The 27,220-nt window shown below is 44.1% G+C and overlaps 2 protein-coding genes across 2 annotated transcripts in view; both read right to left on the reverse strand.

The window, feature by feature from the left end:
- Positions 1-11,347: 11,347 nt before the first annotated feature.
- Positions 11,348-14,059, reverse strand: LOC310818582 (zinc finger and BTB domain-containing protein 14-like). The gene has a single exon (XM_083689572.1). The coding sequence runs from the start codon at positions 13,285-13,287 to the stop codon at positions 12,097-12,099; it is 1,191 nt and encodes a 396-aa protein (XP_083545698.1). The 5' UTR covers positions 13,288-14,059; the 3' UTR covers positions 11,348-12,096.
- A 510-nt stretch (positions 14,060-14,569) lies between these two features.
- epb41l3b (erythrocyte membrane protein band 4.1-like 3b) overlaps positions 14,570-27,220 on the reverse strand; it is a 33,863-nt gene continuing 21,212 nt past the window's right edge. The window contains exons 15-25 of the mRNA XM_083690459.1: positions 26,196-26,249; positions 25,680-25,715; positions 25,216-25,281; positions 24,499-24,699; positions 23,619-23,681; positions 20,770-20,838; positions 18,846-18,938; positions 18,643-18,741; positions 18,442-18,522; positions 17,882-17,997; positions 14,570-16,137 (exon numbers count right to left, since the gene is read on the reverse strand). Of these exons, the coding sequence (XP_083546585.1) occupies positions 17,887-17,997; positions 18,442-18,522; positions 18,643-18,741; positions 18,846-18,938; positions 20,770-20,838; positions 23,619-23,681; positions 24,499-24,699; positions 25,216-25,281; positions 25,680-25,715; positions 26,196-26,249 (873 nt within the window). The 3' untranslated portion in view covers positions 14,570-16,137; positions 17,882-17,886. The remainder of the gene's footprint in view (positions 16,138-17,881; positions 17,998-18,441; positions 18,523-18,642; positions 18,742-18,845; positions 18,939-20,769; positions 20,839-23,618; positions 23,682-24,498; positions 24,700-25,215; positions 25,282-25,679; positions 25,716-26,195; positions 26,250-27,220) is intronic.

The following is a 27,220-nucleotide window of genomic DNA, read 5'->3' on the forward strand; positions in this document are numbered from 1 at the left end:
GGCCCAGCAATTCATCTATAATAAACATTTGGTTAACATTTTGAAAATGCAACTCGAGATAAAGAGATATATGACGACAAATCAGCCACCAACTCCTCTCAATACCAATCTGTTTCTCTAGCAGGCTATTTCACAGTTCTTTACGACTGCATGAGCACAATTCTGGCTACAACCAGCGTTGCCTAATGTCAGGTCTATATTCCCCCCCTGTGTAATCCTCAAACGTCATGATATTTAGATATTTCCCCTGGATATATGCCATTTTAGGTTGTTTTTTTTTGCATGAAATACAGTGCTTTACCAGAGCTCATTATAACACAGTCATATTAACCGGTCTGGACAGAAATAGACATATTAAAGATGGAGTATTGAACAGTTGCTGCAATAGCCGTATTTGTATCTAGACTAGACCTCCACAGCAGGGGAGGCCAGTGGAGGCAGATATCGAAAGACAGACTCATTGTAATTTATGGAATGGAATGAGGAATGGTATCAAACACACGTGTGTCTGATACCATTCCTCATTCCATGCCATGCATTACAATGACCCTGTGCTTGTGATTCCATGCCATGCATTACAATGACCCTGTGGATTTCTGCCTCCACCGGCCTCCCCTGCTCGACAGCTTTTAAATGAGGGAGAGAATGCAACCAAGCTGCTTACGAAACAGACAACAGTATCATCACTGCCAGATGTTTCCAAACATAATCTCTTCAGAGTGATCCAGAGGGCAGATTAAATCTTTTTAAGCCGTGAACCCCACAAGCAGTGGAATTACCATGCTCACCTCCCTTACCATGCTTGATACTCTCTGTGGCTATGTGGCCATTTATGAATGTAATGTTCATTGCCATACCAAAACCAAAGAGTTCCAAACGACACTCATAGCTAATTCACTAACCAATTGTTACAGTATACTTACTGCATTTATGAAAAACATCAGTGTGCATGGTAACTAACTAGTCTTCCGTAGATACAACACACTACATTATGGTACAAATATGCATAACAAATGACCAGTGTTTGGGACATCATTCACTTCTTCTTCTTCTGGAGCAGCAGCAGTCACATGAAGTTAAAGTTTGTTGGCTGTGTGTGACGGTGGTGCTGACAGTGTAGTGATAGCATCACAGTAACACTGAAGGGGTCTCTGTGTCGCTCTGCCTTATTCAACCCAGACACACACTGGCTGCTGCTGCCGCTCCAGATATTCAATACAATCCAAAGCAGGATTAAACATGTCATATTTCAGGGGTGTTTGTCATCAACTTGTGGCAGCTTTCCTACCAAAGAAACCGTTAAGTGATGGGATTAGCCTGTAAGGAAGCCTCAGGGAGAGAGAGAGAGAGAGAGAGAGAGAGAGAGAGAGAGAGAGAGAGAGAGAGATGGTTCCACCTAGGGCATGGCACACTTCTGAGGAACAATAGTAAACTATACTTTAGTAGAGGACACAGGTTACTCCCAGGAGGACACAGGTTACTCCCAGGAGGACACAGGTTACTCCCAGGAGGCTCTGTCCACTCAGCCAAAAGATAAATCAATATTTTAAGAAGTTAAGCTTATTTTAAGAAGTACATCTGCTCTTGATATGCTCATTATTACACATGATATGTCTAGTAACAAAACAGAAAACATTTATGCACATATAACGCACAAGCAGATTGTTTTAATGCAAACAGTCTGTTCAACAGTAATTACATTAATGTGCAAGGAGTAAGGACAGAGATCTGAAGACCGGCCCATGTTTTGAGGCAGTAACTGGGCTGTTTTGAGGGGCATATCAGATACTGTGTGACAGAGCAATCTGTATGAGCTTAGAGGCAAACCTCCAGCATTCCTCATCCTGAACAGACCACCCAAAAAGAGCCCCACGCCCCCCCCCCCCCCCCCCCCACCCCCCCACCCCTTCCTCCGTCTCGGGTTACAAGGCACTGCTGGTCTCCTAAAGAAAATGTCACAAAAAAGGAACTTGAACTTCAAAAGGCGACTAATCTGAAGTAGCCTGAGTTAATCGTGTGCATCTGTTCCACAGCTCCGAGGGTTTGTGACCTGGCGTAGTCTCACTCCACTGGCTGCTTTACCAAGCAGTAAACAGAAATGCACAAGTAGAATGATTATAAAAATGGATGTCTGGAGCAAGAGTCCCTCTTTAAATTTGGTTGATAAAGCCACATTGAAAGACATAATGTCATTCTGAGGTTTTTAGATGTTAATGTTCCTTCCTGAGTTCCAAGATGCGAGTTTGCGATCAAGCTATCAAACTAATTCAGCCAGAGTCATTTTATACTCAGTTAAGTTTTTGTAGACTTTGATCATTCTCCTACTCAAGTCCCACTTCTAAGAACGCTATCATTGGTAGACAGCTCCAATAAAAGTAGGGAAAAGAAGGAAAAAAAAGATTTACAATAACCTTTCTTGGTGGTAAACCAAGGAAAAACAAACAAATGTTGTCTTTACACTGCTGCCATATAACACATGTCAGTCTTGTGTGTATGTCTGATAGGGACTGGATCAGTTTTGGCACCGTCTCGATCCGGCAGGGAGTCAACGGACCCAGATGGTGTCCCAGCGGCGGTCTTCAGGTTGTAGACAAGTGTTGTGCCAACACCCAGCAGGAGAGCACTCCTCTCAGGGGATGACTTGTGTTGTTTATGCCTCTGGTTTAGGCTGTTAGTCTTACATGGAGACTTCTGTCATAGCCCAGGCCGCAGGAATAGTTACTTTCTGTTTTCTATGACATCAGTTGTTCAGTTGTGGCACATTTAATCTATAAATGGCCCGTGTCATTTGTAAATTCTTCAATTGAATGTACAATACAGTGTATGTGACTGTATAACCGAAACACGTCATACCCACATAAATCGTCATAAACAAATAAACAAATAAATCGTACCCCCTCTGTATAACTGCACACACAGCACTCAACCCAACACTGTCTGCATTCCTCAGGGAACGGCAGGGGGAGAAAAACATTGACTATCACGTTTCGTCTCCAGCACCAACTTGCCAGGCAGATAGTAGTCCTGCAACATGTGGCTTGCCCTTGAACGCTACCCAAAACCACATGTGTGAATCCCCCCTCCCCCCTCCCGTCCACACACACACACACACACACACACACACACACACACACACACACACACACACACACAGACTTGCTGGTGTTACTGCTTGAGAGGGGCGATTAGGGGGGAAGCCAAAATCAAAGGTACAAATCTTGGAAATTAAAGGACTGTGGAGCAGCCATCTTTTTCCTCTGCCGGTCAGGAATGCTTCTCATTACAGGCTGGGGCTCAACGTGAACCAGTTACCACAGATGCAGATTGGAGTGGGCGTACATGCCTTTCATAGTCTCTTTAGAAAATTGAAACAAAAAAGGATCAAACCTTAATGTTTTCAGTGTGTCAGATCAGTGGGTTATAGATGTCACAGGATGCATTCTGGGATTCATACAGCACGTTGTACAGGATGCATTACCCCCGATCAGTGTAGTAGGGTCATTACTGTAAGGCTACAACAACCTATTGACATGCTTACTGGCTTATTGTCATTTGAAAAAAAAAGAAGCTCACCAAGTCCTTCAACCTGGGTTTGTGTATTTGAAGTGCTTCATACAATACTGAGCGATGAGCTGGACAGTGGTGAGTAATAGAGAGTGCTAGTGTAATGTGTGTGATGGTCAGTCGCCCCTCTTACACCCACAGAGGCACACAGGAGGCAGACGTTTCAAAGTAATGAAAGTAACCCTTCCCTGGGGGATTCCAAACGTCTTTGAAAGAGTAAGCGGATTTGGTGCAATCACCTCCAGATCAGTGGTTTCTGTCAGCTCGCCTGAGGGAAAAAAAAACCCAGGGTAACATTTGAACTGGTGTAGGTGTGGAGAGCCATGCTGGGGTCAGACATAAATCATCGCTCCTGTCGATGACAGACAGGAAACATTTGAGAGATCACAAGCCTGCTATCGCATGTGTGTGTGTTTAAAATGCCCCAAATATACATTCTGATCTCTTCTACAACACCTTTATGCACATGTTTAACGTGTGTGTGTGTGTGTGTGGGTGTGTGTGTGTGTGTGTGTGTGTGTGGGTGTGTGTGTGTGTGTGTGCGTGTGTGCGTGGGTGTGTGGGTGTGTGTGTATGTGTGTTTTGTGTGCGCGCACACAGTTTTGTCTCTACTCAAATCTCTCTTATCAGGCTGGCCAATGATTAACAGAAGAAAATACGTTTAATCATTTTAGTTTCTTTACCTTTCAAAACCCCCGGCTGACAGCCGACGGGGTCGTGTCATTGGTGTGTGTACATTTGAGGGAAAGGCATGTGATAAGTGAGTGTGTGTAGATAGAATTAAAGTCAACACCATATCCTGTTTAGTTTCACACACTCCCTCGTATAAGCTGTTAACGTTTTGGATTCACTTCCAAGCATTAAGTCATGATACGGTTTCCTCCTGGCCTGTGTTGCCATTATGAGTGATTAATTTTAGCAATAGACCTTTAACACATGTCTCTGTTGCTCATAAGGATAAGGATAAGGATGGCCTGCAGAAGTAGGTCAAAGCCCGAAACGTTTTCGGGCCCCTCTTGTGTCTCGCGGACGCTCCCTCCTCCTTTGCATCCATCCTATATGGAGTGTAAGCACACCTGTTCTCTCCGCAGTCTCTCCTTTTTCCTGCAAAAACAGCAACTGCTTCGTTGGAGGGGAGTGAAATCCCTCTGAAAGCGGCCGGCTGACCTTCTGCCTATGAGGTGTTTACGACCGCAAGTTGTGTTATAGGCACTTGAGCTATGTGACCCCCTGACCACGCTCTCTAATGTAAAAACAGTCCCCTCGTTCCTCCGCCGAAATCCCTCATTCGCTAAGCCATCGCCTGTAATACTAGATTGTGAGAATACGATGACGAAATGTCAACTTTTCATCCCCACTCCGAGTTCCAAAAGTTCTCGCATCAAGTATGAAGGCTTCAAAGTCACCTCGGCATTGTAACGGACAAAATAGCCATTAAAGAAACTGCAGACATGCTCTTAACACCTAAACCACAGTAAACACTATATTAAATTTCTCTAACTATCAAGTGTAATCGTACATTGTACTCTGTTAGTTCTACTCAGTGGTTATGATGGAGCATGGTGCTTGCACCAGGGTTGAAGGTTTGACTCCCGGGACAAACATACAGAATACGTGCAGAAGTTACTGTGAATAAAAGGGTCTGCTGAATGGCTAAAAACACATGACTAGCTCCAGTGAGATCGACATACATTTAGTGTGTAAGTGAGTTCAAAGCTGTGTGTGCCCCAGTCCCCGTTGGCATTGAGCAGTTGTGATGCTCCAGGGACAAGGCGTCTACTGTTCCAGGATCTCTCCTGTTCAGAGGGCTGTGAAGAGGAGGCAGCTGCAGATAAAACGCTCCCTGGCCTGATCTGAGTCATGCGTGAGGGGGCGAGATGGACAGAGAGGGAGAGAGAGGGAGAGAGAGGGAGAGAGAGGGAGAGAGAGGGAGAGAGAGGGAGAGAGAGAGGAGGTGGTGGACTGGTGTTTGAAGGCCAGAGTCCTGTGACTTTTATCATGTGTCTCAGCTGAAATGACCTGCTCAAGATCTGTTTGACTGTTTTTGTTAAAAGTGGAACTGGTAAAAATGTTAACATGTTTATTACTGTCTATAAACTAGTCATTATACAGTGTATTAACTAAACCCTTTACAAATCCCTTGTAAACCATCTATAAAAGGTACCTCTACCATGTCCAACTGACCCAGACAATCCAATGAAGATGGAAACCTTTCACACTTCACTTTCCTTTTAAAAGATAGTGATTAGATTGGCATTTTTTCAAGCATCTTCAAACTCAGCACTTTTTACCTTCATATTTGAGATTGCCTCAAACTGTCAAAGGTGTGAGCTATCGGCTTTGATGTCCTGATATCAAATTCCACATGACACATGCGTCCAATGATCAGTCAATATTTTCCGGGACTCACCGGTTGTCTTTAGTGCACACAGAAGGTCTTCTAGCCCTGGATGGAACAGAGGCCCCAGTCATAAACCCAGACCTCTGTCTGGTTCGCTGACTTCAGAACTGACCTCCACATTCGCAGGCAGACAGGAGGAAACAAGCAGAGCGGGGAGAGACAGAACCGATACCTTTTATCATTTATTTTCCCTCAGCAGGAGAGAGAGACAGGGCCCTCTGCAGATTAAACACCAAAAAAGGCACTCCCGGAATCACGGATTAAAGAAACAACCAACCGTTAATTGATATTTGAACACCTGTGGTGGAAGGCTCTGAACTTCGGGTTCAGTTTGATTTATATAAAGAGACATTTCAACAAGTTTCGTTGAAGAGCACCGCACCGATCATAGCCGCCATTGTTCTCAGTGTTGACTCTGACAACCATGGAAGATCCCCTTATTATTAATATTGAATGTTTTCCCCTCTGAACACTTTGTGCAGCTCCATCTCTCTTTGACAGGCCGTTATGATAACATTGTCACAGACTCTTCTCTCCATGTTGACGTATTCCTGGCGAGAGCTGAGATCTGGTCTGCATAACAAATTGGAAGGCAGAGAATCTCCAGAGAGCCCACTTTTTGAACATTAATCATTGGCTTTACTTACATTTCTGCTGTCCTAATAAACTATGGCCTCTTCCCTCTGTTTGACAATATGACAACAGAACGCGATGACACTGGTTGTTAAGCCCCCAAGGAAAAGAGTCGAGGGGTCGTGCCCACTCCAGGGTAGGTCTGGAGCTGATTACTAAGATGATGATTTGACTATTTAGAAATGGATCCGACTCTTCCAAGATTCTTTCAAGTTAAACGCAATTAGGATAATCGTGTGTGTCAGGACAGTTAATCAGGGTTGTCTACACAAAGCATGTGAATCTTCAAGAACTAATATAATCACGCTAATCATGAACATAAATGGATGTAAGAAATTAATTATGTTGCATGCCAACTGCTCATTAGCAATTTACATATAAACCCTATCAAATTAAAAGCTCAATCTCTGCCTTTCGAGCCCTCAACATGATCACTGCGGGAATTTCATTAGGTTGAGTCTTGCATGAGTGAACCTGATAATGGCTATGGGCAGGAGGAAGGGAGGGAGGGAGGGGAGGAGGAAGAGAGGGAGGGGCGGGGTGGGATGGATAACAGTGTGTGCTGTGTTTTACCAGGGACAGGCCCTACTCATTATCTCTGCTGGATGGCGAGGGACGAGAGGGCCTGTGAAGAGAGCCACTCTGATGAGGACGACTGATCTGATGGCAATCGCTCAGCTGGAACATCTGGCCCAGTCCTGAACAATGGCGAGTCCAGATACCAGGTCCTGGTTAGCTAGCTGTAAGCCCAGGCTCTCAGGGCTGCAGAGATGGCCTGATAACCCAGCCCAGTCAGGGGGGGAGAGGCTGGCTATAGGGAGGTCTTTTAACCAAGGCTGACCAGGGAGGTCAACACCATGTTGCTCAATAAAGACATACCTTGTCTATGGACGCACTCTGGGTCATGGTTAATAAACGTGCTACTATGTGGTCTAATGGGGAAAAAAGGAAGCCCTGGACTTGAGATACAGGAGTTCCTGTGTTAAAAGTGACCCGTGAGACCCCTTTGAATTGCTTTATCATTAAAGAAAGATCAATGTTTGCCTTCCATTAATTTGAGATTTACTGAAGGTCTATAATGACATGACACGGTGAAGTTGATCATTTATTCACATGGTAAACTATAAGTGGACTAAATAGATACACAGTTCATATATAAAAAGGGTAATATGATAGACAGTTGGCAATGGAAGAGGAACCATTATCCAACAGTAAAGTCCTCACTAGTCAACTGCACAAATCCAGATGTTGCAGACGGGAGGACATCACAGGAGCCTATGTGACTTATGAATGTCAGCAACTTTGATTAAAGCTTTACATATGGAAAAAAAGGGCATTAGATTTGCCTTTCATGCCCAATTTTTACATTAAATTGTTTGTGTACAGTTGTCGCCCCCCCCCCCCCCCCACCCCCCCCCCTATGAGTGTGTGATGAGATGAATGTAATTAAAGTGTTTTAATTAGACGCTGCTCTTTTCTGGGAAGCCTGTGGCAGCGCTGGGTGGAGCCTGAGTGGAGACAGGAGGTTTGTGGTCTGGCTGAGGGAACCACGCCGTGGTAATGGAAACCGGCTGTTCACCATACACATACACATATACACACAACATACACACACACACACACACACTCTCTCTCTCTCTCTCTCTCTCTCAGTATAGCCCCCCAACTATACACAGTACACATACACAATATACACACACACAATCCTCCAAACACACACACACACACACACACACACACACACACACACACACACACACACACACACACACACACACATACACACACACACACGCCACACACACACACACACACACACACACACACACACACACTCATACTCAATACACTGAAGCCAAGCATTCTCTGGTACACATGCCAATACTGTACATTTCAGACACTCCCACACCTACATAAAGTGCACACACAACACACACACACACACACACTCTCTCTCTCTCTCTCAGTATAGCCCCCCAAATATACACAGTACACATACACAATATACACACACACAATCCTCCAAACACACACACACACACACACACACACACACACACACACACGCCACACACACACACACACACACACACACACACACACACACACACATACACACACACACACACACACACACACACAATACACTGAAGCCAAGCATTCTCTGGTACACATGCCAATACTGTACATTTCAGACACTCCCACACCTACATAAAGTGCACACACAACACACACACACACACACACACACACACACACACACACACACACACACACACACACACACACACACACACACACACACACACACACACACACACACACACACAATAAAATATACACATTTGCACAGACACTTATGCTTCCACCATCCAATCAGTCCAACAAACACTCTCTGATACAAAAGCCAGAGCCTGCATCATTCACTGGGCTGTATGTTCAAACACCAGGGCCAGAAAATGCAGAAAACAGATCTTGGGCATCCACTGACATCAGTGAGGCAAGGCCCGCCTTTTCCATTAGACGTTGACGTCATTTTTCCACAGAGCCATTTCACCCGAAATTATAGGAGATCAAACCCTTCCTCTGTTAATAGTTAAGAATAGATCAATCTTGCATATTACATACAGTACTGGCTTAAGCATGAGGTACTTATTTGTAAGGATGGTTTCCTTTGGATTGCATTATGATGTGTTGTGCTATTTAATGAGACAGTGGATTTAGTTCAATAACTAGATACTGTATTCGCTAAACACAAAGTCTTACCCAAGGGACATATGTATTGAATTTATTGAAATAATGGCATTTTGCCATAACGTGATTTATCCTTGCTACTTCTCATCTGATACACATCAAAATAAAACTCAAATACCTTCAGCTCAATTAAACCGTTGTTCCTGTATGCTCATTATTGATTTCCTTGGACCCGGAATATCTACATAACAAGTGTAAATTGGTTAGCAGGACTAGAGTCAATGGCTGTGAGCAGGGCACCATCTAGTGTTTAACACTGAGTAGAGAAGGACGTTTGACTGTCCCATGATATCACTGCATTGTAAACATTCACATTCAGGTTAGATGAAAATACTTGCTCAGTAGATGTGTAATGTTAACATGAAATATACACTCACCGGCCACTTTATTAGGTACACCTTGCTCGTACCGGGTTGGACCCCCTTTTGCCTTCAGAACTGCATTAATTATTTGTGGCATAGATTCAACAAGGTGCTGGAAACATTCCTCAGAGATGTTGGTCCATATTGACATGATAGCATCATGGCTGCAGATTTGTCGGTTGCACATCCATGATGCGAATCTCCCGTTCCACCACATCTCAAAGGTGCTCTATTGGATTGAGATCTGGTGACTGTGGAGGCCATTGGAGTACAGTGAACTCATTGTCATGTTCAAGAAACCAGTTTGAGATGATGTGAGCTTTGTGACATGGTGCGTTATCCTGCTGGAAGTAGCCATCAGAAGATGGGTACACTGTGGTCATAAAGGGATGGACATGGTCAGCAACAATACTCAGGTAGGCTGTGGCATTTAAACGATGCTCAATTGGTACTAAGGGGCCCAAAGTGTGCCATATCCCCCATTCTGGTGCTATGATAACTACCCTGCCCCACTGATGTACTATTGCCTACTGTATGTTGTGGGGAATTTTTAGATGACAGCAGTTTGTGTTTAGACTTGTAGAACCATCATGTGTGATCATATCAGGGGAGGCTGGTGGAGGCAGGAATCTGAAGACGGGCTCATTGTAATGCATGGAATGGAATTCTGTCTCAGGCATTACAATGAGCATGTCCTCTGATTTCTACCTCCACCAGCCTCCCCTGGATCATGTGTAGAGTGTAAATGTACTATTAAATAATTGTTTGGCTAATCAAATAAATCATTTTTAGCGTTATGAACATGAATTTGTGAATCTCTAGCTGACTAGCTGATGTTCAGGGCCAGAATGTCCCTGACAACAGTGAGTCCGGTGGCACCACAAGGCCTGATTAAGTGAAATGTTACGTACATGATCTCTCTGTCGTATCTGTATGTTCTGTCTTAATCAATTGATAGTAACTGACATACAACATGTATCATCGCATGCACAAACAAACAGTCATTGTGTTTGTCACCTAGCTGATTATAGGGTATATAAGATGTGTCCTTCCTTTTGGAGGTTGAACAATTTCTCTGTTCTGATGCTGGATATTGTTTCCTTGTTTCAACTCGATTGTAATGCACCTGAGATTCAACGGGAACTATCTAGTGACATCCAAACCCTTATTTTGCTATGTTCATCCAAGACTGTTACTGAATTCCAAATTGGTCTCAGTCCCTTACAGTAGATCTGAGGAGATTGGATAGATATAAGTACTATGGCAATTGCTTCACCTTGTATTCTGACAGACTAGGTACAGATCAATTAAAAGCATAGGTTTGGTATAAACATGGCCTTTTATACCAATCCAATTCATATGTTTGGTGTAAACATGGGATTTTATACCAATCCAATTCACATGTTTGGTGTAAACATGGCCATGTTTGCTGTGAGTGGACCTCCCTGAGGTGACTTTAATCCTTCCTTAATGTAGGATCTTCATGATTGGGCTCAATAGAAACTTCCCTAGGGAGATCAACTTTATCTGGAGTTAACCACATAATTATGTAATATTTCTCAGGAGACATCTTTTGAAGAAATTGACACTAAGCACGTCCCGAATTGACAAACATTAACAAAAAAGGCAAAGATTCAACTCAAATGCGGTTTATTTTCAAATTGTGTAGGCGGACAATGTTATATGTGCATATATCATAATTGTGTCTGCTAATTAGTTAATTGTGCAACAAACTAAGCTACAGTATATACAGACGTCTATCATTACTGACGATAGCTTGATGATGGTTATACTGTATAACAGTAAATCTAGCCGGACGTATGCTTGGGCAAAACAGCCTCACAGACTGCCAGTCAAAGGCCCAAGACTTTGGTATAATCTGTGACTCATACTCTTACAGTGTAATATCAATCAATACAACTAAACACCCATTTAAAACACCAACATGAATATACTGAACGCAACAAATGTTATGCAGAGAATCACTTTTTTTTTTTTTTTTCCATCTTAAAAATCCAGTAAGGTTAAAGAAAAACATTTAAATGTTACATATTCCATAAAGTAAAGAGAAATAATGTTATGAGGACCCCTGTCTAAATAGCAACAATGCCTTGTGAAAAATATACTTATAGCAGAGAGAGTGAACTAAACATTTACATGATTTTACAAATGAAGAAAAAAAACAACATTATTGAACATAATTCAAAAGTATAATACAGTCCACGGAGTCTTATGAACATGCTATGATCTCCTGCTGCTCTCTCTAATCATTGTCCATGTGACAATAGGCTATATCACAGGACTGTGTATGTGTGCGTGTGTGTGTGTACGTATGAGTACGTGTGTGTGTCGGTGTGTGTGTGAGTGTCACAATCCCAAGAGTTAGGAATGAGGCCCAGTCTCTACTTTCCAGTCTCTCTGGGAAGAGTCTCCATCCGACGGGGCGACGGGGGAGAGGGGCTGCTGCTGCTGCCTGCGTTGGCTGTGCATGGTGTTCCAGTGTCGCTTCAGGTCGGACGCTTTGATGAAGGCTTTGTCGCAGGAGCCGCAGTTAAAGGGACGTTCGCCTCTGTGCTGCCTCTCGTGGTCCTTCAGGTGGGACTTGTGCTTGAACGCCTTCTCGCACATCTGGCAACCGAAAGGCCTCTCATTGCTGTGGACCCTCTCATGCCTCTTCAGATCAGGCCCTCTTATGAAGGCCTTGCCACAGACCAGGCAGCGGTGAGGCTTGAAGCCTGTGTGGATTTTCAGGTGCTCCTTTAGATGGGCCTGGGTGGTGAAGGCTTTGGGGCAGTGCTCGCAGGAGAAGGGACGGACGGTGGAGATGGGGACCTTGGGTTTTCTAATGGAGTCATCCACAGGGACAGCCTTGGCTCCGGACGGCGGGCAGGGCCCGTGATCGCGGTGTCCATACAGCAGGTATTCAAGCTTCATGTCACTGGAGGAAGACGAGGAGGAGGTCCAGCTGTGGCCGTGGGGGTCTTTGGCCATGTTGCTGCTGCTGTAGTTGTGAGGCTGGGTGCCGTGACTGGAACCTGAGCCCATGGCCTCCATCCCCTGGTCGTAGAAGCTGTTCTTCCTCACCTCCTCCATGGCCAGCTCTTTGAGGATGGCGTCCTGGACTCTCAGACCGCTGTTTATGCCGCGGTCGTCCACACAGGCACCTGGGTTCTGGTTCTCCCGGCTGGGTTTTATATTGGTTGGCTCTCGTTTCTGGGTACAAAGGTTATCCAGGAAGGGAATGCCCAGAACCTGCCCGGATGACATCATCAGGTTGATGTCCTTTTTCCTGACAGCCAGCCTAGCCGTGTACATGTAGTTTAGCACCTCTTCGAAGATGTCAGAGCGGATGAAATCCAGCTCTACGATGGAGTTGTCCACATCGTTTTGTTTCTTGAAAAGCTTTTTGAAGTAGTTGCTGCAAGCTGCCAAGACACAGCGGTGAGCCCTGAATTCAATGTTCTCAACGACCACTACAACATCACAATGGTCACCCTCCATTCTCTGTTGATTGAGCATCCTCAAAAATTGGGTTTTGTGGTCGTAATCAATATATTTCAGAAAGTCTGCCATGTTGCAGGTCTATTAAGGGTTACCCGAAAAATATGCAAATAGTCCAAGGGTAATAGATAAACTTTTATCTCTTTTTACAATAGCTAGGAGCAATTATGCAGGTAGCTGAATCTAAACAGGATTACAGAAAGTTTGTCAATTTAACTATGCATCTGTCGATTGTAAATATCTTGCAATTAAAACAGATTAAGTCGCATGCGACATCCAATCACGTCAGGCTCGGTCGACAACACAGGCCATACCTCAGTGCAAACTTCAGATTGTTTTGATGACTGCTGCTTACGTCTTGAAAGGCAAAACAACGTTGAAAAAAGACAAAGGGAAACAACAATGTTGTCGGCACGCAAAATCAGTCATGCAGAAATCCTAGGAAAAAAAAACCCTCGTATGTTGATACAGGCAAGTATCCACCGAATAAAAATCATTCCCTAACACATTACTACCGTAATGTGTAGCATCCAGGGGTTAGGGTGGCGTTTCTTTTCCGAGAAGTGGATTATAAAATCTTTGCGTGCCAGTTGTTTCGTGCTACAATGTTTCACATTTCACTGCGCCCAGCCATTTTGCTCAGCAAGCCTCCATTGGCATGTTTCCGTAACTTTATCCAGTCTAGAATACGAAAAAAACACGCAACATCGGTCGAAAATATAATCTAATATATCTACGTACTATTTTTCTCCATTGGAAAATAAAAAAATGTCAAGAAAAAGGCGATACGAGAAGGCTGAATGCGATCCTGGTGTTGTCACGCAAGGCAGCAATCGACGATCCGAGCTGCCGTTCTTCCTTTTCCTCCTGTTGTTGTGGCTGTCAGACTTTAGAGGAAACGCCAAAAGTATTGCTGCCCCCTGCAGCCCCGGAGTTATTATGTAATAAAGTATGCCACTATACTGTAAGCTTACATTAACTGCCCTTGTGTGTAACCCTCACTCCAAAGAGGCTATTTGGCAACCCGCGGCCATTATACTGTAGTTACACCAGAGAAGCTTTGGTTACTACTACCAAACGTCTTATAGTGGCTATAGTTTATATATCCATATCTATCTATATCTATATCTATATATCCATATCTATATATATAATACCCAGATTATATATTATATCTATAACAGAACCTTTGTCGCTGGAGGAGAGGATAGGACTCCCTAATTTGAGGGCAAAGAGGCCTAGCCTAGCACTGAAATGAAATGTTTATGTGCATGACATTCACAGGTGTATGTGTTGGAAACTAATTATCAACTCGCAATTATCCACTGATGACAACAACACAGAGGACCTTCAGTAATATAATCAATATTTATTCAGAAATAAAAATGACAAAATAAATCACAATAAATGCATTTGCCACTTTTTATTTGACTGTCGCAGAGACATCACTGTACATGGATGGTTCTGTATTGCAGACACTGGTGGATCTGACAGAGGGATGGCTGACATATTCAGGTATTTGACAGATCACTTTTGGCTTCACGTCCGTAGGGACGGAGTTGCCCAGTCTGAGTCCTTGGCTATTGCCACACAAAGCACTGGAATCTGATCCGGCCATGAATGGAACCAGGAGGAGTATCCATGGAAGGCATCATCACTCTTTGCAAGGTCACAAAAATAAACCTCTTTGTCTTACAGCAGTCTTGACGTCTCTCTTTTTGGATAATGCTCGAACCCTTTTTATATACGTCACTCACAAATATGCTGCAGTGGTGGAATCATTTGGTGGGAGAAGAAAATACTGAAACAATCAAAACAAAAATACTATTAAAAGTAGACATCTTGACAAAATAATTTTGCTAGTGATATACACTCACCGAACACTTTATTAAGAACATGATATTAATACTGGGTAGGGCCTCCCTTTGCTCTCAAAACAGCCTCAATTCTTTGTGGCATTGATTCCACAAGATGTTGTAAACATTCCTTTGAGATTCTGGTCCATGATGACATGATTGCATCACGCAATTCCTGCAGATTTTTCAGGTGCACTTTCAAGCTGTGAATCTCCCGTTCTACCACATCCCAAAGGTGTTCTATTGGATTCAGATCCGGTGACTGGGAAGGCCACTGAAGAACGCTGAACTCATTGTCATGTTCATGAAACCAGTTTGAGACGACTTTTGCTTTGTGACATGGTGCATTATCATGCTGGAAGTAGCCATTAGAAGCTGGGTAAATTGTGTCCCTACACCATTACACCACCTCCACCATGAGAAGGTGTACAGGTGTTCCTAATAAAGTTCTCAGTGAGTGTAATTTGCCTTTGCCCTAGGAAAGCACAGGTATGTACAGTACTAGATCATGTCGAATTTGTAAAGATTGATTTTGTTACGGTGGATACGACTGAAATCACTGAGTCAGTGGCATGGAGGAGATGGTCGCTGGCGATGAGGTTGGCACTTCTACTGCAAGGTTATATATTGTGCGCTCTAACAACAGCCTACAGCGTTTTCAGTTTTGGAGTGATGGCTTTATTTCATAAATAAAATTATGCTACAATAATTATTCTCTGAATTGTAAAACTCATCATATTCATAAGGCAGTGAAAGAATAGTTTTGCCCGTTCTGAGTTAGCGTGCACATAATGGATCGAGAACCCGTCCATTATGTGGTTCTCGATGTTTATTGACAGTTTTTTGAGTGTGTTTTCTTATTCTTTCTATAATAAATGCACAATTGCGTCCTCATGCAATATGCATTTGCAAATGATGGATGGGTCTGATTCAGAGCAGTGCCCGTAGAGTAGGAGTTGTCTGGTTCATAGCGTCCCAGGCTGCACAGTAATGTAATCCATGATGTAGCCGCTGGACGTTGGGAGTCCAAGTAGCAGGTGATATAAAAGAGTCCTCAGCCTTAATCCTAAAAACAAAGAGTGTGTTGATTAATAAATTAAACACACTTCAAAACAATAACATTAAAGGCATAATCAGTGTGGGACTGTGGAAGTGTCATGGTAACTCTCTTTCCAACAGACATGTTTAACGAACAACAATTGTAACAACATGACCACACAAACATAGCACAGCACAGTGAAAGGATATAGAATATTCAGTGATAAGAGGCAGGCATCCGACAGAGCACAGACATTCTAAAGACATGTCTAGAAATGTTAATAAATGCTCATGGCACAATGACTCTGACAGGCAGAGACTTACAGCACGCACGGCTGAGGGCAAGGCCATGAAACCTCAGTCATCATGTGTCAGGAGTCATGCAAGCAAGCATACACACACACACACACACACATCCAAAACATCTGAACTCCTGGGTTATTTCATTTAAATGCTAAATGAAATAATGGTCTTAAAAACGCCCAGAGTTAATGCAGGTTAAGGTTAACAAAAGTTAACAAAACTGACAAAATGTCCAGTGAAAGGATGCTCAAAGGAAAGAGGAGAGGTTAGAACACCAAAAGCACAGAGGAACGTTAGATGGGTTGGGATGAGTCCATCACACAGCTTCATGCCTGTCAATCAAAATCCACCAGAGGATAAACATGACAGTTGTGAAGACCAAAGTACTGAAACGCAACACTTGTGTTTACAGTTTTGGTTCTGTTGCAACCAGAACACATACAACTCTGACCTACATACACAAGAGTTGATGTGCGTCAAGGAAAGCAGAACAGGAAGTCCACAATATGGCAAAATCTTGTTTCTTTATGACGATTTACAGAAACTTCCTTATTTTTAAAAGAAAAAATTCCTACTTTTTGACACAATCATAAAAGACTGGTTCTTGTTCTTAAAATGTTCTTCTAAAATGAACTGGAAACCTCTAGTAATATATCTGATCTTACCTAAGTGATGGATTATACAGATCTTAGTTTGATTGTGGGGCACATCAAATCTTGTGTACATAGATCAGCGCTTAATCCATACAGATGGGTTTAAAGCAGACCTCAGACTGGCAGCTCAAGCAATTTGCGGGTGGTTGATCTGCAGAAGCTATATTCTATAACTATAACATCTATGACTAAAACTCAAGGTATGTTTTCAATGTTAAAATATATGCAGAGGAAGACACACAAATTATTTTAATAGTACCTCAATGCTAAAAGTGAGGAAATAAATATTTCTGTAAATGTGGAGATTTCCTTTCCAGCAGGGGGAGTACTGCAATCACATAACTTGTGGGATTTTCTGAGACTGTATGTATCTTTCTTTGTGTGTGCACATATTGAATGGATAATCTGGTCCTAAAAAGCACACCTTTTCAACTAACAGGGGTCTAAATTGAAGACCACAATAAGTTGATTAGTTGAATCAGGTGTGTTAGACCTAGGTTGGAGCAAACGTCTACACATACTTTAGCCTCTATTGCCCACCCCTTCAAACAATTCCCTTGTCAGTTACAAACTCAGCTAAGCACGACTGGTATGAGGGAGTCATGGTGACGAGGACTGTGTGATGCGTGTGTGATGCGTTTCCTGTTAGAAGCTTCAGAAACATGACTCAGTGCCAGTGAGAGGAGTGCTGATGAAGAAGCAGCGTGCAGAGGGAAGAGGACCATTCTCTGCAAGCCCAGCCGACCACAACCAGACCAGACCAGACCGCCACGCACCAAACCAGACCGGGACCGCATGTGGTTGTCGTCTTCTTACCTGGGTCAGTCCTCACCCTCCTCTGGCGTGATCTCTGTCTCTTTATGTACCACTACTTTGGTCACTGACATGTCAGGATGCTGCTCTTTGGCTTCCTTAATGGCCTGAGCCAGAGCCTAGCACCGCACACACATAGACCACCAGGAGAGACAGAGAAGGGGGGCAGGGAGGTGGGGGGGGATGGGGGACGGGAGTGAGTGAATGTGCCAAAAGGGTAGCAGCTAATAGTAGTTACATCAACTGGACAATTCAGGGTTAAGTAACATCACACGTATTAATAAATCTTTGTTCACATATCATGTTAAAATCAGACCGTATCACATTCTAACACGTTGACGCCTTCGCAGGGGAAACAGAGAGAGAGGTTAAGGGTTGGGAAAGCATTGTCTTCTTCATTCAGCCTGTTAAGTTTGTCCTCCTCATCTGCACACATTTAAAAAAAGATCATCAAAAGGAGAGTGTGAAAGTAAAAAAAATAGAGGGCAGGTGGAGAGGGGGAGAGAGAGAGGCATCATACAAAAGAAAGCATAAGAAAGAGAAAGAAAGGCAGACTAAGAGACCTGATCATGGTCGATATCTGTGTCTCCCGTGATGACGATCCTCTTCTCGATCCTCGTCTCAGATATTCCCCCTTTCACTGTCTGCTCAGACGAGGGATGGATAGAGGGATGTGTTACCATGGATACTACGCTGTAGATATATATGTAGACGTCTACAGGTCAGAGACCGAGAGGTCAAACGGACAGCCAATGACCACTGACCTTTGTGATGTGCGTGGTTGTCGTGGTGCTTGTCGTTTCCGAGGTGATGGTCTGGGCGCTCATCAGAACCCCAGGGTCCGCGTCACCGTTAGTGTCACCCTGTCAACAGTCGCACACACTTTCCCGTGACTCTTTAGCGACTCTTAGTGAATATCTAGCCTTTACGTTTGTTGTGTTTTTGACAGCAGACATGCGGCACATACCTCTGAGGACTCGTACGTGATGGTTTTTGTCTCTGTGTGGACGACAGGCACCTCCTTGGTTGTCAGCTCCTCTTTCGGAACTGCCACCGAGTTCTGGATTAGTAGCAACCAGGGAACAGAAATTAGGGCGTGGGAATAAGTTAAACGTTACAACCGAAACCTACTTTAATGTGAAAAAGTACAACGTGAAACTTAGATGACCTCATACTGTGCGTGTACTGTTAGCTACACAAGAATGACATACGGATTGTTCATAAAAAAGTTCAGCTTAAAAACCACAGTGAGCACAAACAACATTGTAACAAATACAGCATAATCAAATAAAACAAATACATGCCACATGCTTGTAAGCTGAGCAAACTTTAACAACAAATGAGCTAAATATCTCAAAAGGCATGCAGTCATGCATTAGAGTCCCTATTCAGAGAAGGAGGAGATTCTACAGTCAGGCAATGCAAATCACAAGGTTCCCATCAAGTGTGTCATTAAATTCGTTCCCTGATCTGCTCAACAACAGCAGTGTGATGGGAAAGTCGAAACGAGAGATCCATGCTCTGTGTTGCCCTTGATTATTAGTGCCAGATTGTGCCAGCCAGAAGTGATGGGACAGTGGTGAAGTTACGGGCCCAGTCTGGGTCCACCAAGGTGGGATAGGGGTTACCTCTGACAGAGGCATGTCTGGAGGTGCATGTGTGAGAGAGGCTCCTGGTTTGGGGCTCAGCTCAGTCTGATCTACTTCCTGTGCCTGGTCATCATTCTCCACTTCTTCTTCCTCCTCCCTCTTCCTGTCCGCTACATCTTCTTCTTCCTCCTCCCTCTTCCTGTCCGCTACATCTTCTTCTTCCTCCTCCCTCTTCCTGTCCGCTACATCTTCTTCTTCCACCTCAATCATCTCTTTTTCATCTGTGCTCTCGATGTCTACGGAACCTTCACCCTCCCCTTCAGAGGACAGGTCTGAAGCTTCTGCAGGGTCTGGAACACTGTCCTGGTCACTCACATCTCCCTCCGCATCCTGGTGGTCTCTAGTACACTCCTCTGATTCCTCTGTCTTCTCCTTCATGGCATCTTCTTCTTCTGAGGAGCTCCCAACCTCCATGGTCTCTCCGTTCTCTGTGGGGTACTCTACTTCATCTTCAGAGGGCAGAGCAGGAGGGTCTGCAGTGTCTGCTGCACTGCCTGACTGTTCCACAGCTAACTCAAAAGAAACCTTCTTATGTTCTTCACCAGGACCATCTTCGCTCAATGATGAAGGTGGTTCAACATCCCCTGCAGGCTCTTCAGTGTTTGTGCCACTGGCTGAGTCATTCACTGCCCTCTCAGAAGACCTAGAGGCAACCTCTTCTTTCTCTTCCTCCTCCTCACCTTCTGCTACCTCTTCATTCCTCTCTCTTTCCCTTTCCTCTTCCTCTCCTGCCTCTTCTCCTGTCTGCTCGATCTCCTCCACCTCTCCTGCAGAGGAGAGTGCAGCAGACTCTCTCTGTGTTAAAACACTGTCTGTATCACTGTCTGACTGGCTGGAATCTACCTCCCCTGTTAGCTCAGTCCCCACCGACGACTCTGACCCCTCGAACAGACCAAACTCTGGCCTGCCTGCCTCCTCTCCTTCTGGTGTCACATTAGTAGGACTGTCTCTACTTTCTGCAGTAGCAACATGATCAGATATGCTATGCGACTGCTCTGAGATATTCTCAACAACAGCCTCTTGTGTGTGTGTTATCATTATCGGCCCTGACTCAAGCTCTGTTGTGTGGGCTAGCTCCATCTCGGCTGTGTGTGTATTCACTGTGGGCTCTATCTCCTCCCCTGCAGCAGGCAGCTCTGCAGAGGGAACTGGTTCGGTCTCTGCAGAGTGAACTGGTTCGATCTCTGCAGAGTGAACTGGTTCGATCTCTGTCTCTGCAGCCTCTACGCAGGGGATATTCACCGTAGACTCTGCTGGCTCCTCCTTCGTCACCTCGGTCCCCTCTGCCTTCTCCTCCACCTCAGCTGATGTCTGTAAGACATAATAATAATTTTATATTACTGGACTACTACCAGCATTTCATTCACTGCTCTGAAAAGAGTAAAGCTATGTAAACAAACTCTAGTATGTATGTCACACCTGTTAGAAGAAGATGTGTATTGTTACTGTCTGAGTAATAATACACATTATTTTTATTTTTTTGCACAACGAACATATCAAACAGGGTACCCAGAACAAAAGCTTGACAATTCATTATTTACGGTGGCGTATCCTTAAACGTAACAGTATCCTTTACAATGGACAATGGAATAACTTAACTTAAGAAATAATCATATTTTCTGTGGCAAGCAACATCACTGCAGTGACTTATTCTCAATGTGGACCATAGAGGAAGGGTCACCTTATGTAACATGGGACTCTGAGAGGTGGAGACCCATCCCAGCGTAGACTGATGGACAGACAGAAGGAACGAAAGAAAGAAAGAGAAAGTCAGAACACAAAAGTGAACACCAGATGAAGAACACACAGAGAGAGAATGTAAAGAGACAGAGAGATACACAGTAGCTGTACTCTGGGATATGCAGCTGGGAAGAGAGGAAAAAGAAAAGATTGTATGGGTGCGAGATATTTATATTGTCTGCTAAGAATCCTACTGTTGCCAGGGGGGAGGGACATTAGAATTAGTGACGCACAAAAAAGCTAAAAACAGGCATCATACAACTCTATTCTAGCTGTTGTTACATAAGAACAGCTCATATCTCTTTTCAATAAGACCCATACAATGTTTCTGGTGTTGTTATAAAAGCATTGAGGATTCAGGAGTGAGGTGGGGGATAACTGCAGCAGTGGCACAGTGCCAGGGACCAGGGTATGATGTCACTGTTTAAGGACTGATAACACAGCTGGGGAGATGGTGCTGAGCAGAACGGTTTAAACATAAACAAAAGCAGAAAGGACCAAAATATAAACAAAAGCTCCCCCCCCCCCACCCCCCACCCCCATCATCGACCAATCGTGTGCAGGCAGCTGCAAGTTACAGTACAGTAAGCTAATGAGCCATCAACAAAATCAAACCCTTAGTGTTTGTATCAAAAAGAAGCAAAGCGTTTTGGGAGCAACAAAAACTCTAAGGTTGTCAGGTAAAAGAGGAAACACTGGGTGTTTGGCAGTTGGCACAGCAGCCATGCAGAGTGGTTACACATTTTGGTTAAACCGGAACACTGCTAAGGTGGTGGTGGAGATCAGCAGCAGCAGGTGGGTGGGTGGGTGTGGTATGCTAGGGGGAAGAGCGGGTGGGGAGGAGGGGCAGCTAGTATTGTATTAGTGTCATACAGTACCACTGCTAAGGAGGTACAGGTAGCTGATGATTTGGTTACAAAGTGAGCAGTGGCCAGGCTGGACAGCGACGGGTCAGTTTGAGCTCTCTCCAATCCCCAGGGTCCATCTCTCAGGAGTGACCCATCAGGTGTCTCCATCTCCTTCACCTCCTCACAGGACTCGCTGGTGACCTCTGACCTCTCCATGGTCTTCTCCATGACCTCAAGGGACCATGGAGCTTCAGCCCTCTTAGGCGAGTTAATAGGGTAGTAAATCTCGTCAGTCTCAGTCTCCTTAGAGGTAAGCGGGGTCTCTGTCTTCTTGTTAGGCTCCTTACAGATGGTATAAGTATCCATCTCACCAGTCTTGGATTCCTTTAAGGTGCTTAAAGTACCATTCTCCTCAGAGGTGGAAAGAGTGGCCACCGTATCAACTTCAGCCTCCTCGAGAATCAGAGGAGTCCCTTTCTCATCCCTCGTCTCCACTGAAGCATCCCTCGTTTCCATCTCGTCATCATCAGTGTCAGTGTCCTTCAGTATAATCAGTGTTCCTCTCTTGTCAATGATGGCCTGGGAGACCTCCTGTCTGACTGTTCCAGGGCTGATCTTCACTACCGGCTGGTCGGAGTCTTGGGAGTCTGGCGTCTTCTCGTCCTCTCTGAGCATCCCGTCACTGAAGACATCCTCTAGAGTTCCACCAGCAGTGCTGCTCCCCCCCACCATTAGACTACCGTCCACCACCACGCCCTTCTGTTCAGCTGCCTAGGGAGAGACTTGGCTTACTGTGACCCACCCGTTAGAATCACACATACAGTACAAGACATACACGACAGCCAACATACCACTAACACTAGAAATATCAAATGCGTCAAACACTAGAGCAAGACGGTGAGTACAGCTAGGTTTAACAACTTGATAAGCAGAAGCTCTAGAAGCTCTTTTGTGAAATACTGTAGGACAGAAGACAATGCAGGCTGTTAGAGTGCTAACCTGAGGTAAAGGATCAACATTATCCTCGCCTAAAAATACATTGAAGAGACCACCCATCTATAAGGCGGAATTGGATTTGGTCAGTTAGCGCTAAACTCATTTAACTGACGACCTTACAATGGCCTCTCCCTGTTGAACAACAACAACAACAACTTAAGAGTGGAGGAGAACAGTAGACACAACAACTCCCATGGTCTGGAGCCAGCCTCTCTGGCCTCAGCAGAGTGGGAAGGGTCTGAACAGGCCTCCTCACATGCACCAGGAGTAGCCTGCTATTTACACATCACATCACTGTGCTGTAATGGCAGGAGAGAAATCACAGAGGGAGGAGAGAAAGGGAGGTAGGGGGAGAGAAATCACAGAGGGAGGAGAGAAAGGGAGGTAGGGGGAGAGAAATCACAGAGGGAGGAGTGAGAGGGAGGGGGGAGGGGGGGAGAGAGGGAGAGAGAGAGAGAGAGACACACACACACACCAAGTGATGCAGTGCACTAATGCGTAGCTTACCTCAGTGGCATTAGCTTCTAGTTCCTGCTCCATATTGTCCACAGCAGGTACCTCATCTTTCTCCTGCAGGAAAGGAAAGAATGAACGTACAATAATTAGAAAGAATAACAAACAGACAGAACATGCATGGTACGTTCATGCACACATAGTAAGTCGCCAACGATCCTGGCATGCGAAGGACATTCATTTGTCCAGGTACTGCTCTACAGAATCACAATTTCTCTCATCTCAGGAGTGCAATGAGAACTATGATTTATCTTCAAAGACCTAAATTAATGTTACATATTCTTTCTACAGGAAATCTCTCTGGTAACCAATTTCTGTAGATTCCAAGGCCAAAATAAGAGATGAAACAAAACTATTCTTTATTTTGGCACCGATAAATCAAGGCCTCCGCTTAATAATCATAATAATGACTTTTCCAGTCCAGCAGACTGATTTCCAGTTAGTTAAATCACTCAATATCTAAGGAACAGTCACACATGTTAAGTATATTAATCTGTTATTGTAATCAAAAAGTAAAACTGAATATGAAATAATAATGTTACTTTTCCAGAGAGACAGAAACCAGAATAGACAATGGTTGAACATGCAATTTTATTAACATATAATGAGATGAAAATATACATTGTTTTCATCCTTTTTATAAAAAGATCTGCATATTTCTGAAAAAATAAAAAAGGTAAAAAAACCTCCTCCACAAGGACCTATTATGAAATTACAGATATCCTTTTCTTCCAAGTCTGTACAGTAGTTTTGGATTACTCAGAGTTTCAACTATGGCCTGTTTGAATGACCTTAAAAAGTAGTGTTGAACATGGGCTCTTGGTGATGTCATGCTCCCCACAGTTCAACACTGCGACCCATGCAGTTAGTCTGCCCTGGAGCTTACATCCTGAAGGTGGAGGGGCTCAATCATGGGGGCCTCCTCCCCCGGCTTGGGGGAACGTCCCGGGGACGAGGAGAGTCTCTTCTCCCACTCCGTCATCCCTGAGGCGTCACTGCCCGTCTCCAAGAAGGAGCGTTTCAGCTCGCTGATACTGCTCTGGTGTTTGACCAGCTCCTCAGGTGGCTCGGTGTCCTGATCAACCAACCAATCACGATACAGGGGGGTGAGGTAGAATTCCGTGCAGGGGGGAGGGGTTATGCCATGCTTTAGAATAATCACATCCAAGTGGTATATAAACAGATGAAGAAGCCTGCAAGCAAAATGTAGGCTAAGGGTATTTAAGGCTAACCAACCACAATGACGAATGAGAATTCATGCATCATGGGTTTAGCACAACACTCCCTCTTCTCATTCAGATTAAAGGATTCTCAAAGCTCCCATTCAGTCCAGTCTATTTGTTACTGTATTAATGCACACAATAGAAACGCTTTGGGCAATCACTCCAGCAGAAACATGTTGATACAGTCGTACCAACTACTTTAAAGATTATTCCACACTTTAATAGTAGTAGTAGTAGTTTGTCAAATGCTAAGTGGTCAGAACATGGCTATGTTTGTTGCTTAAAAAGGTTTCATATGATTTCCAGTTAGGACTACTCACACCAGTAGTACATGCATGCATAATGCACCATGCATTTCTTTTACCAACCTCTAACATCAGATTACTATGCTTGATAAAAACGTTCTCCCCTTTTATTCGCCTTATGAAACTATACTGGAAAGACAAGAGGAGAGAGAGAGATTCATAAGGAAAATTGTTTGTTTAAATGATATGTACTGTATAGAGAAGGTAGGGAGTTTTGTCCTCAATGACTGTGGATGGAATGATGGTCAGAATCAACTCACTGAGTCTGACAGGAGAGTTACCACAACAGCACATCCACCAAGGCAAAGATAAACAAGCAACCTCTCCTTCTGATTCCTTAATAAAACTGCAGCAAAAGAAATATGAATGTGACTGTACCACAATAAATAAATAAGACCACAACAAAATAAATGAATAGAGGAGTGCATTTTAAAAGCACTGACATCTATGCATCAGCCTGAAAGTTTAACTGAAAGGTGACAGAGTGGGCAGGCAGTGAGCTGGGCAGAGACGGGAGCCCAGAGTACCTGTGTCCTCATCTCTGAGTCATCCTCGAACTCCGACTGACCGCAGAAGGTGAGACAGGTATAGAGAATAAAAGGGGATTACAGAGAGGAGGTAGGGTGAGACAGGTACAAAGACGGAAAGGGGATTGCAGAGAGGAGGTAGGGTGAGACAGGTACAGGGACACACAGGGAGACAGGTACACAAATAAGAAAGAGAGTAAGAGAGAGATGGAAAGTGAGAAACAGATCAGCACAGAGAGGGGATACCAGAGACAGAGACAAAAGTACAGAATAGAGTCGAGAAACCCAGAGAAAGTTTGAGCGAAGGGAATCTATATAGATATAATAATCATGCACTTGGAGACAAAAATACATGTGACCTCGAGGACAGTATTCATTCAACAAACGACAACCCTACTAATTGACATGCACCCACGTCTCAAAAGTATGAAGAGAATGCCCGTCTCCCTCAACGTAATACGTCTTCATCGAGTTCATGCCTAAAGACTCCAGGAACGGCCTTCTCCGTGTACAAACCTCTGTGGCCGTCGTTTCCCCATCGAAGGCAAAGTCAGTTTGCTCGCTGTCCGTCTGTTTTGATAAACAGGTGAAACCATTCCGATCGGAAAGCAGAAAATAAGAGAGAACCCATTTTTGTCAACGTTCGGACACACACAGTCCATCAACAGGGAGTCTTTACGATCACGAATGGACGGTATGGGAATGCATTAGGTATTGCATAGGCATAGGTCGTTTTGTAAGCAATACACAGTCAGTAAAAAAAAAAAATAAGGCTAGGCAACGAAGATAAAAAGCAAAAGAAGAACAAGCAAGCATAATTTGCAAACAGACTCAGAGGAAGTTTAAACGTTACGTTTTTCAAGGCCGGTCATGTCAAATTGAACAATGGGTAGGCTGTTTACAGGTTGCAGCCAGGCTGTGTGAAGGCTTTTTTTGACTTGAATTGAAAAGCCAGATGCCTATGCTACATTTTAATCTCCATTTCATCCCAGGTAGCCTAGAAATTAGCTGGATTAGTCTACTGTGGCCAAAACATAGCAGCAGTTGAATAATTCCTGTATTGTCTTTCAAAGCCTTTGATTTAGCTGGTAAAACAGTTACCTGACTTTCAGGCCTCCTCTTTACCATCCATGTGCAAGACAGTGGAGGCTGGTGGAGGTAGAAATTGGGAGGACGGATTCATTGTAATCCCGTTTTCCGATTTCTACCTCCACCAGCCTCCCCTGGTGTAAGATGATCCTACAGTATGGATGTGGTGAGTGTTGTGCACAGCAGCAGTCCCTCTGCATTGGTGTAACTGAACGCCAGCAAACAATATATTATACAGCTATTTTAGGCAGTGCCAATCATTGGTATCTAATTATAAGAAAGCCTTGCTTTGAGAGGATCATGACTAAGCACACTAAGCAGCTTTCTTATGAGCTGAAAGGCCTTGCAAGGCACCGCTGAAATCTAAATATTTCAATTTGATTTGTGTTGTCATGTCGTCTGGCTTGAGGCAAGTCACAATGCAGAGACTGACTGGCTGACTGAGAGGATGT

This window comes from Argentina silus, assembly GCF_951799395.1.
Source record: "Argentina silus genome assembly, chromosome: 18".
Lineage (NCBI taxonomy): Eukaryota > Metazoa > Chordata > Actinopteri > Argentiniformes > Argentinidae > Argentina > Argentina silus.

Coding starts and splice junctions, on each gene's coding strand:
- LOC310818582 (XM_083689572.1), bottom strand. CDS start 13,287: ATGGCAGACTTTCTGAAATATATTGATTACGACCACAAAACCCAATTT.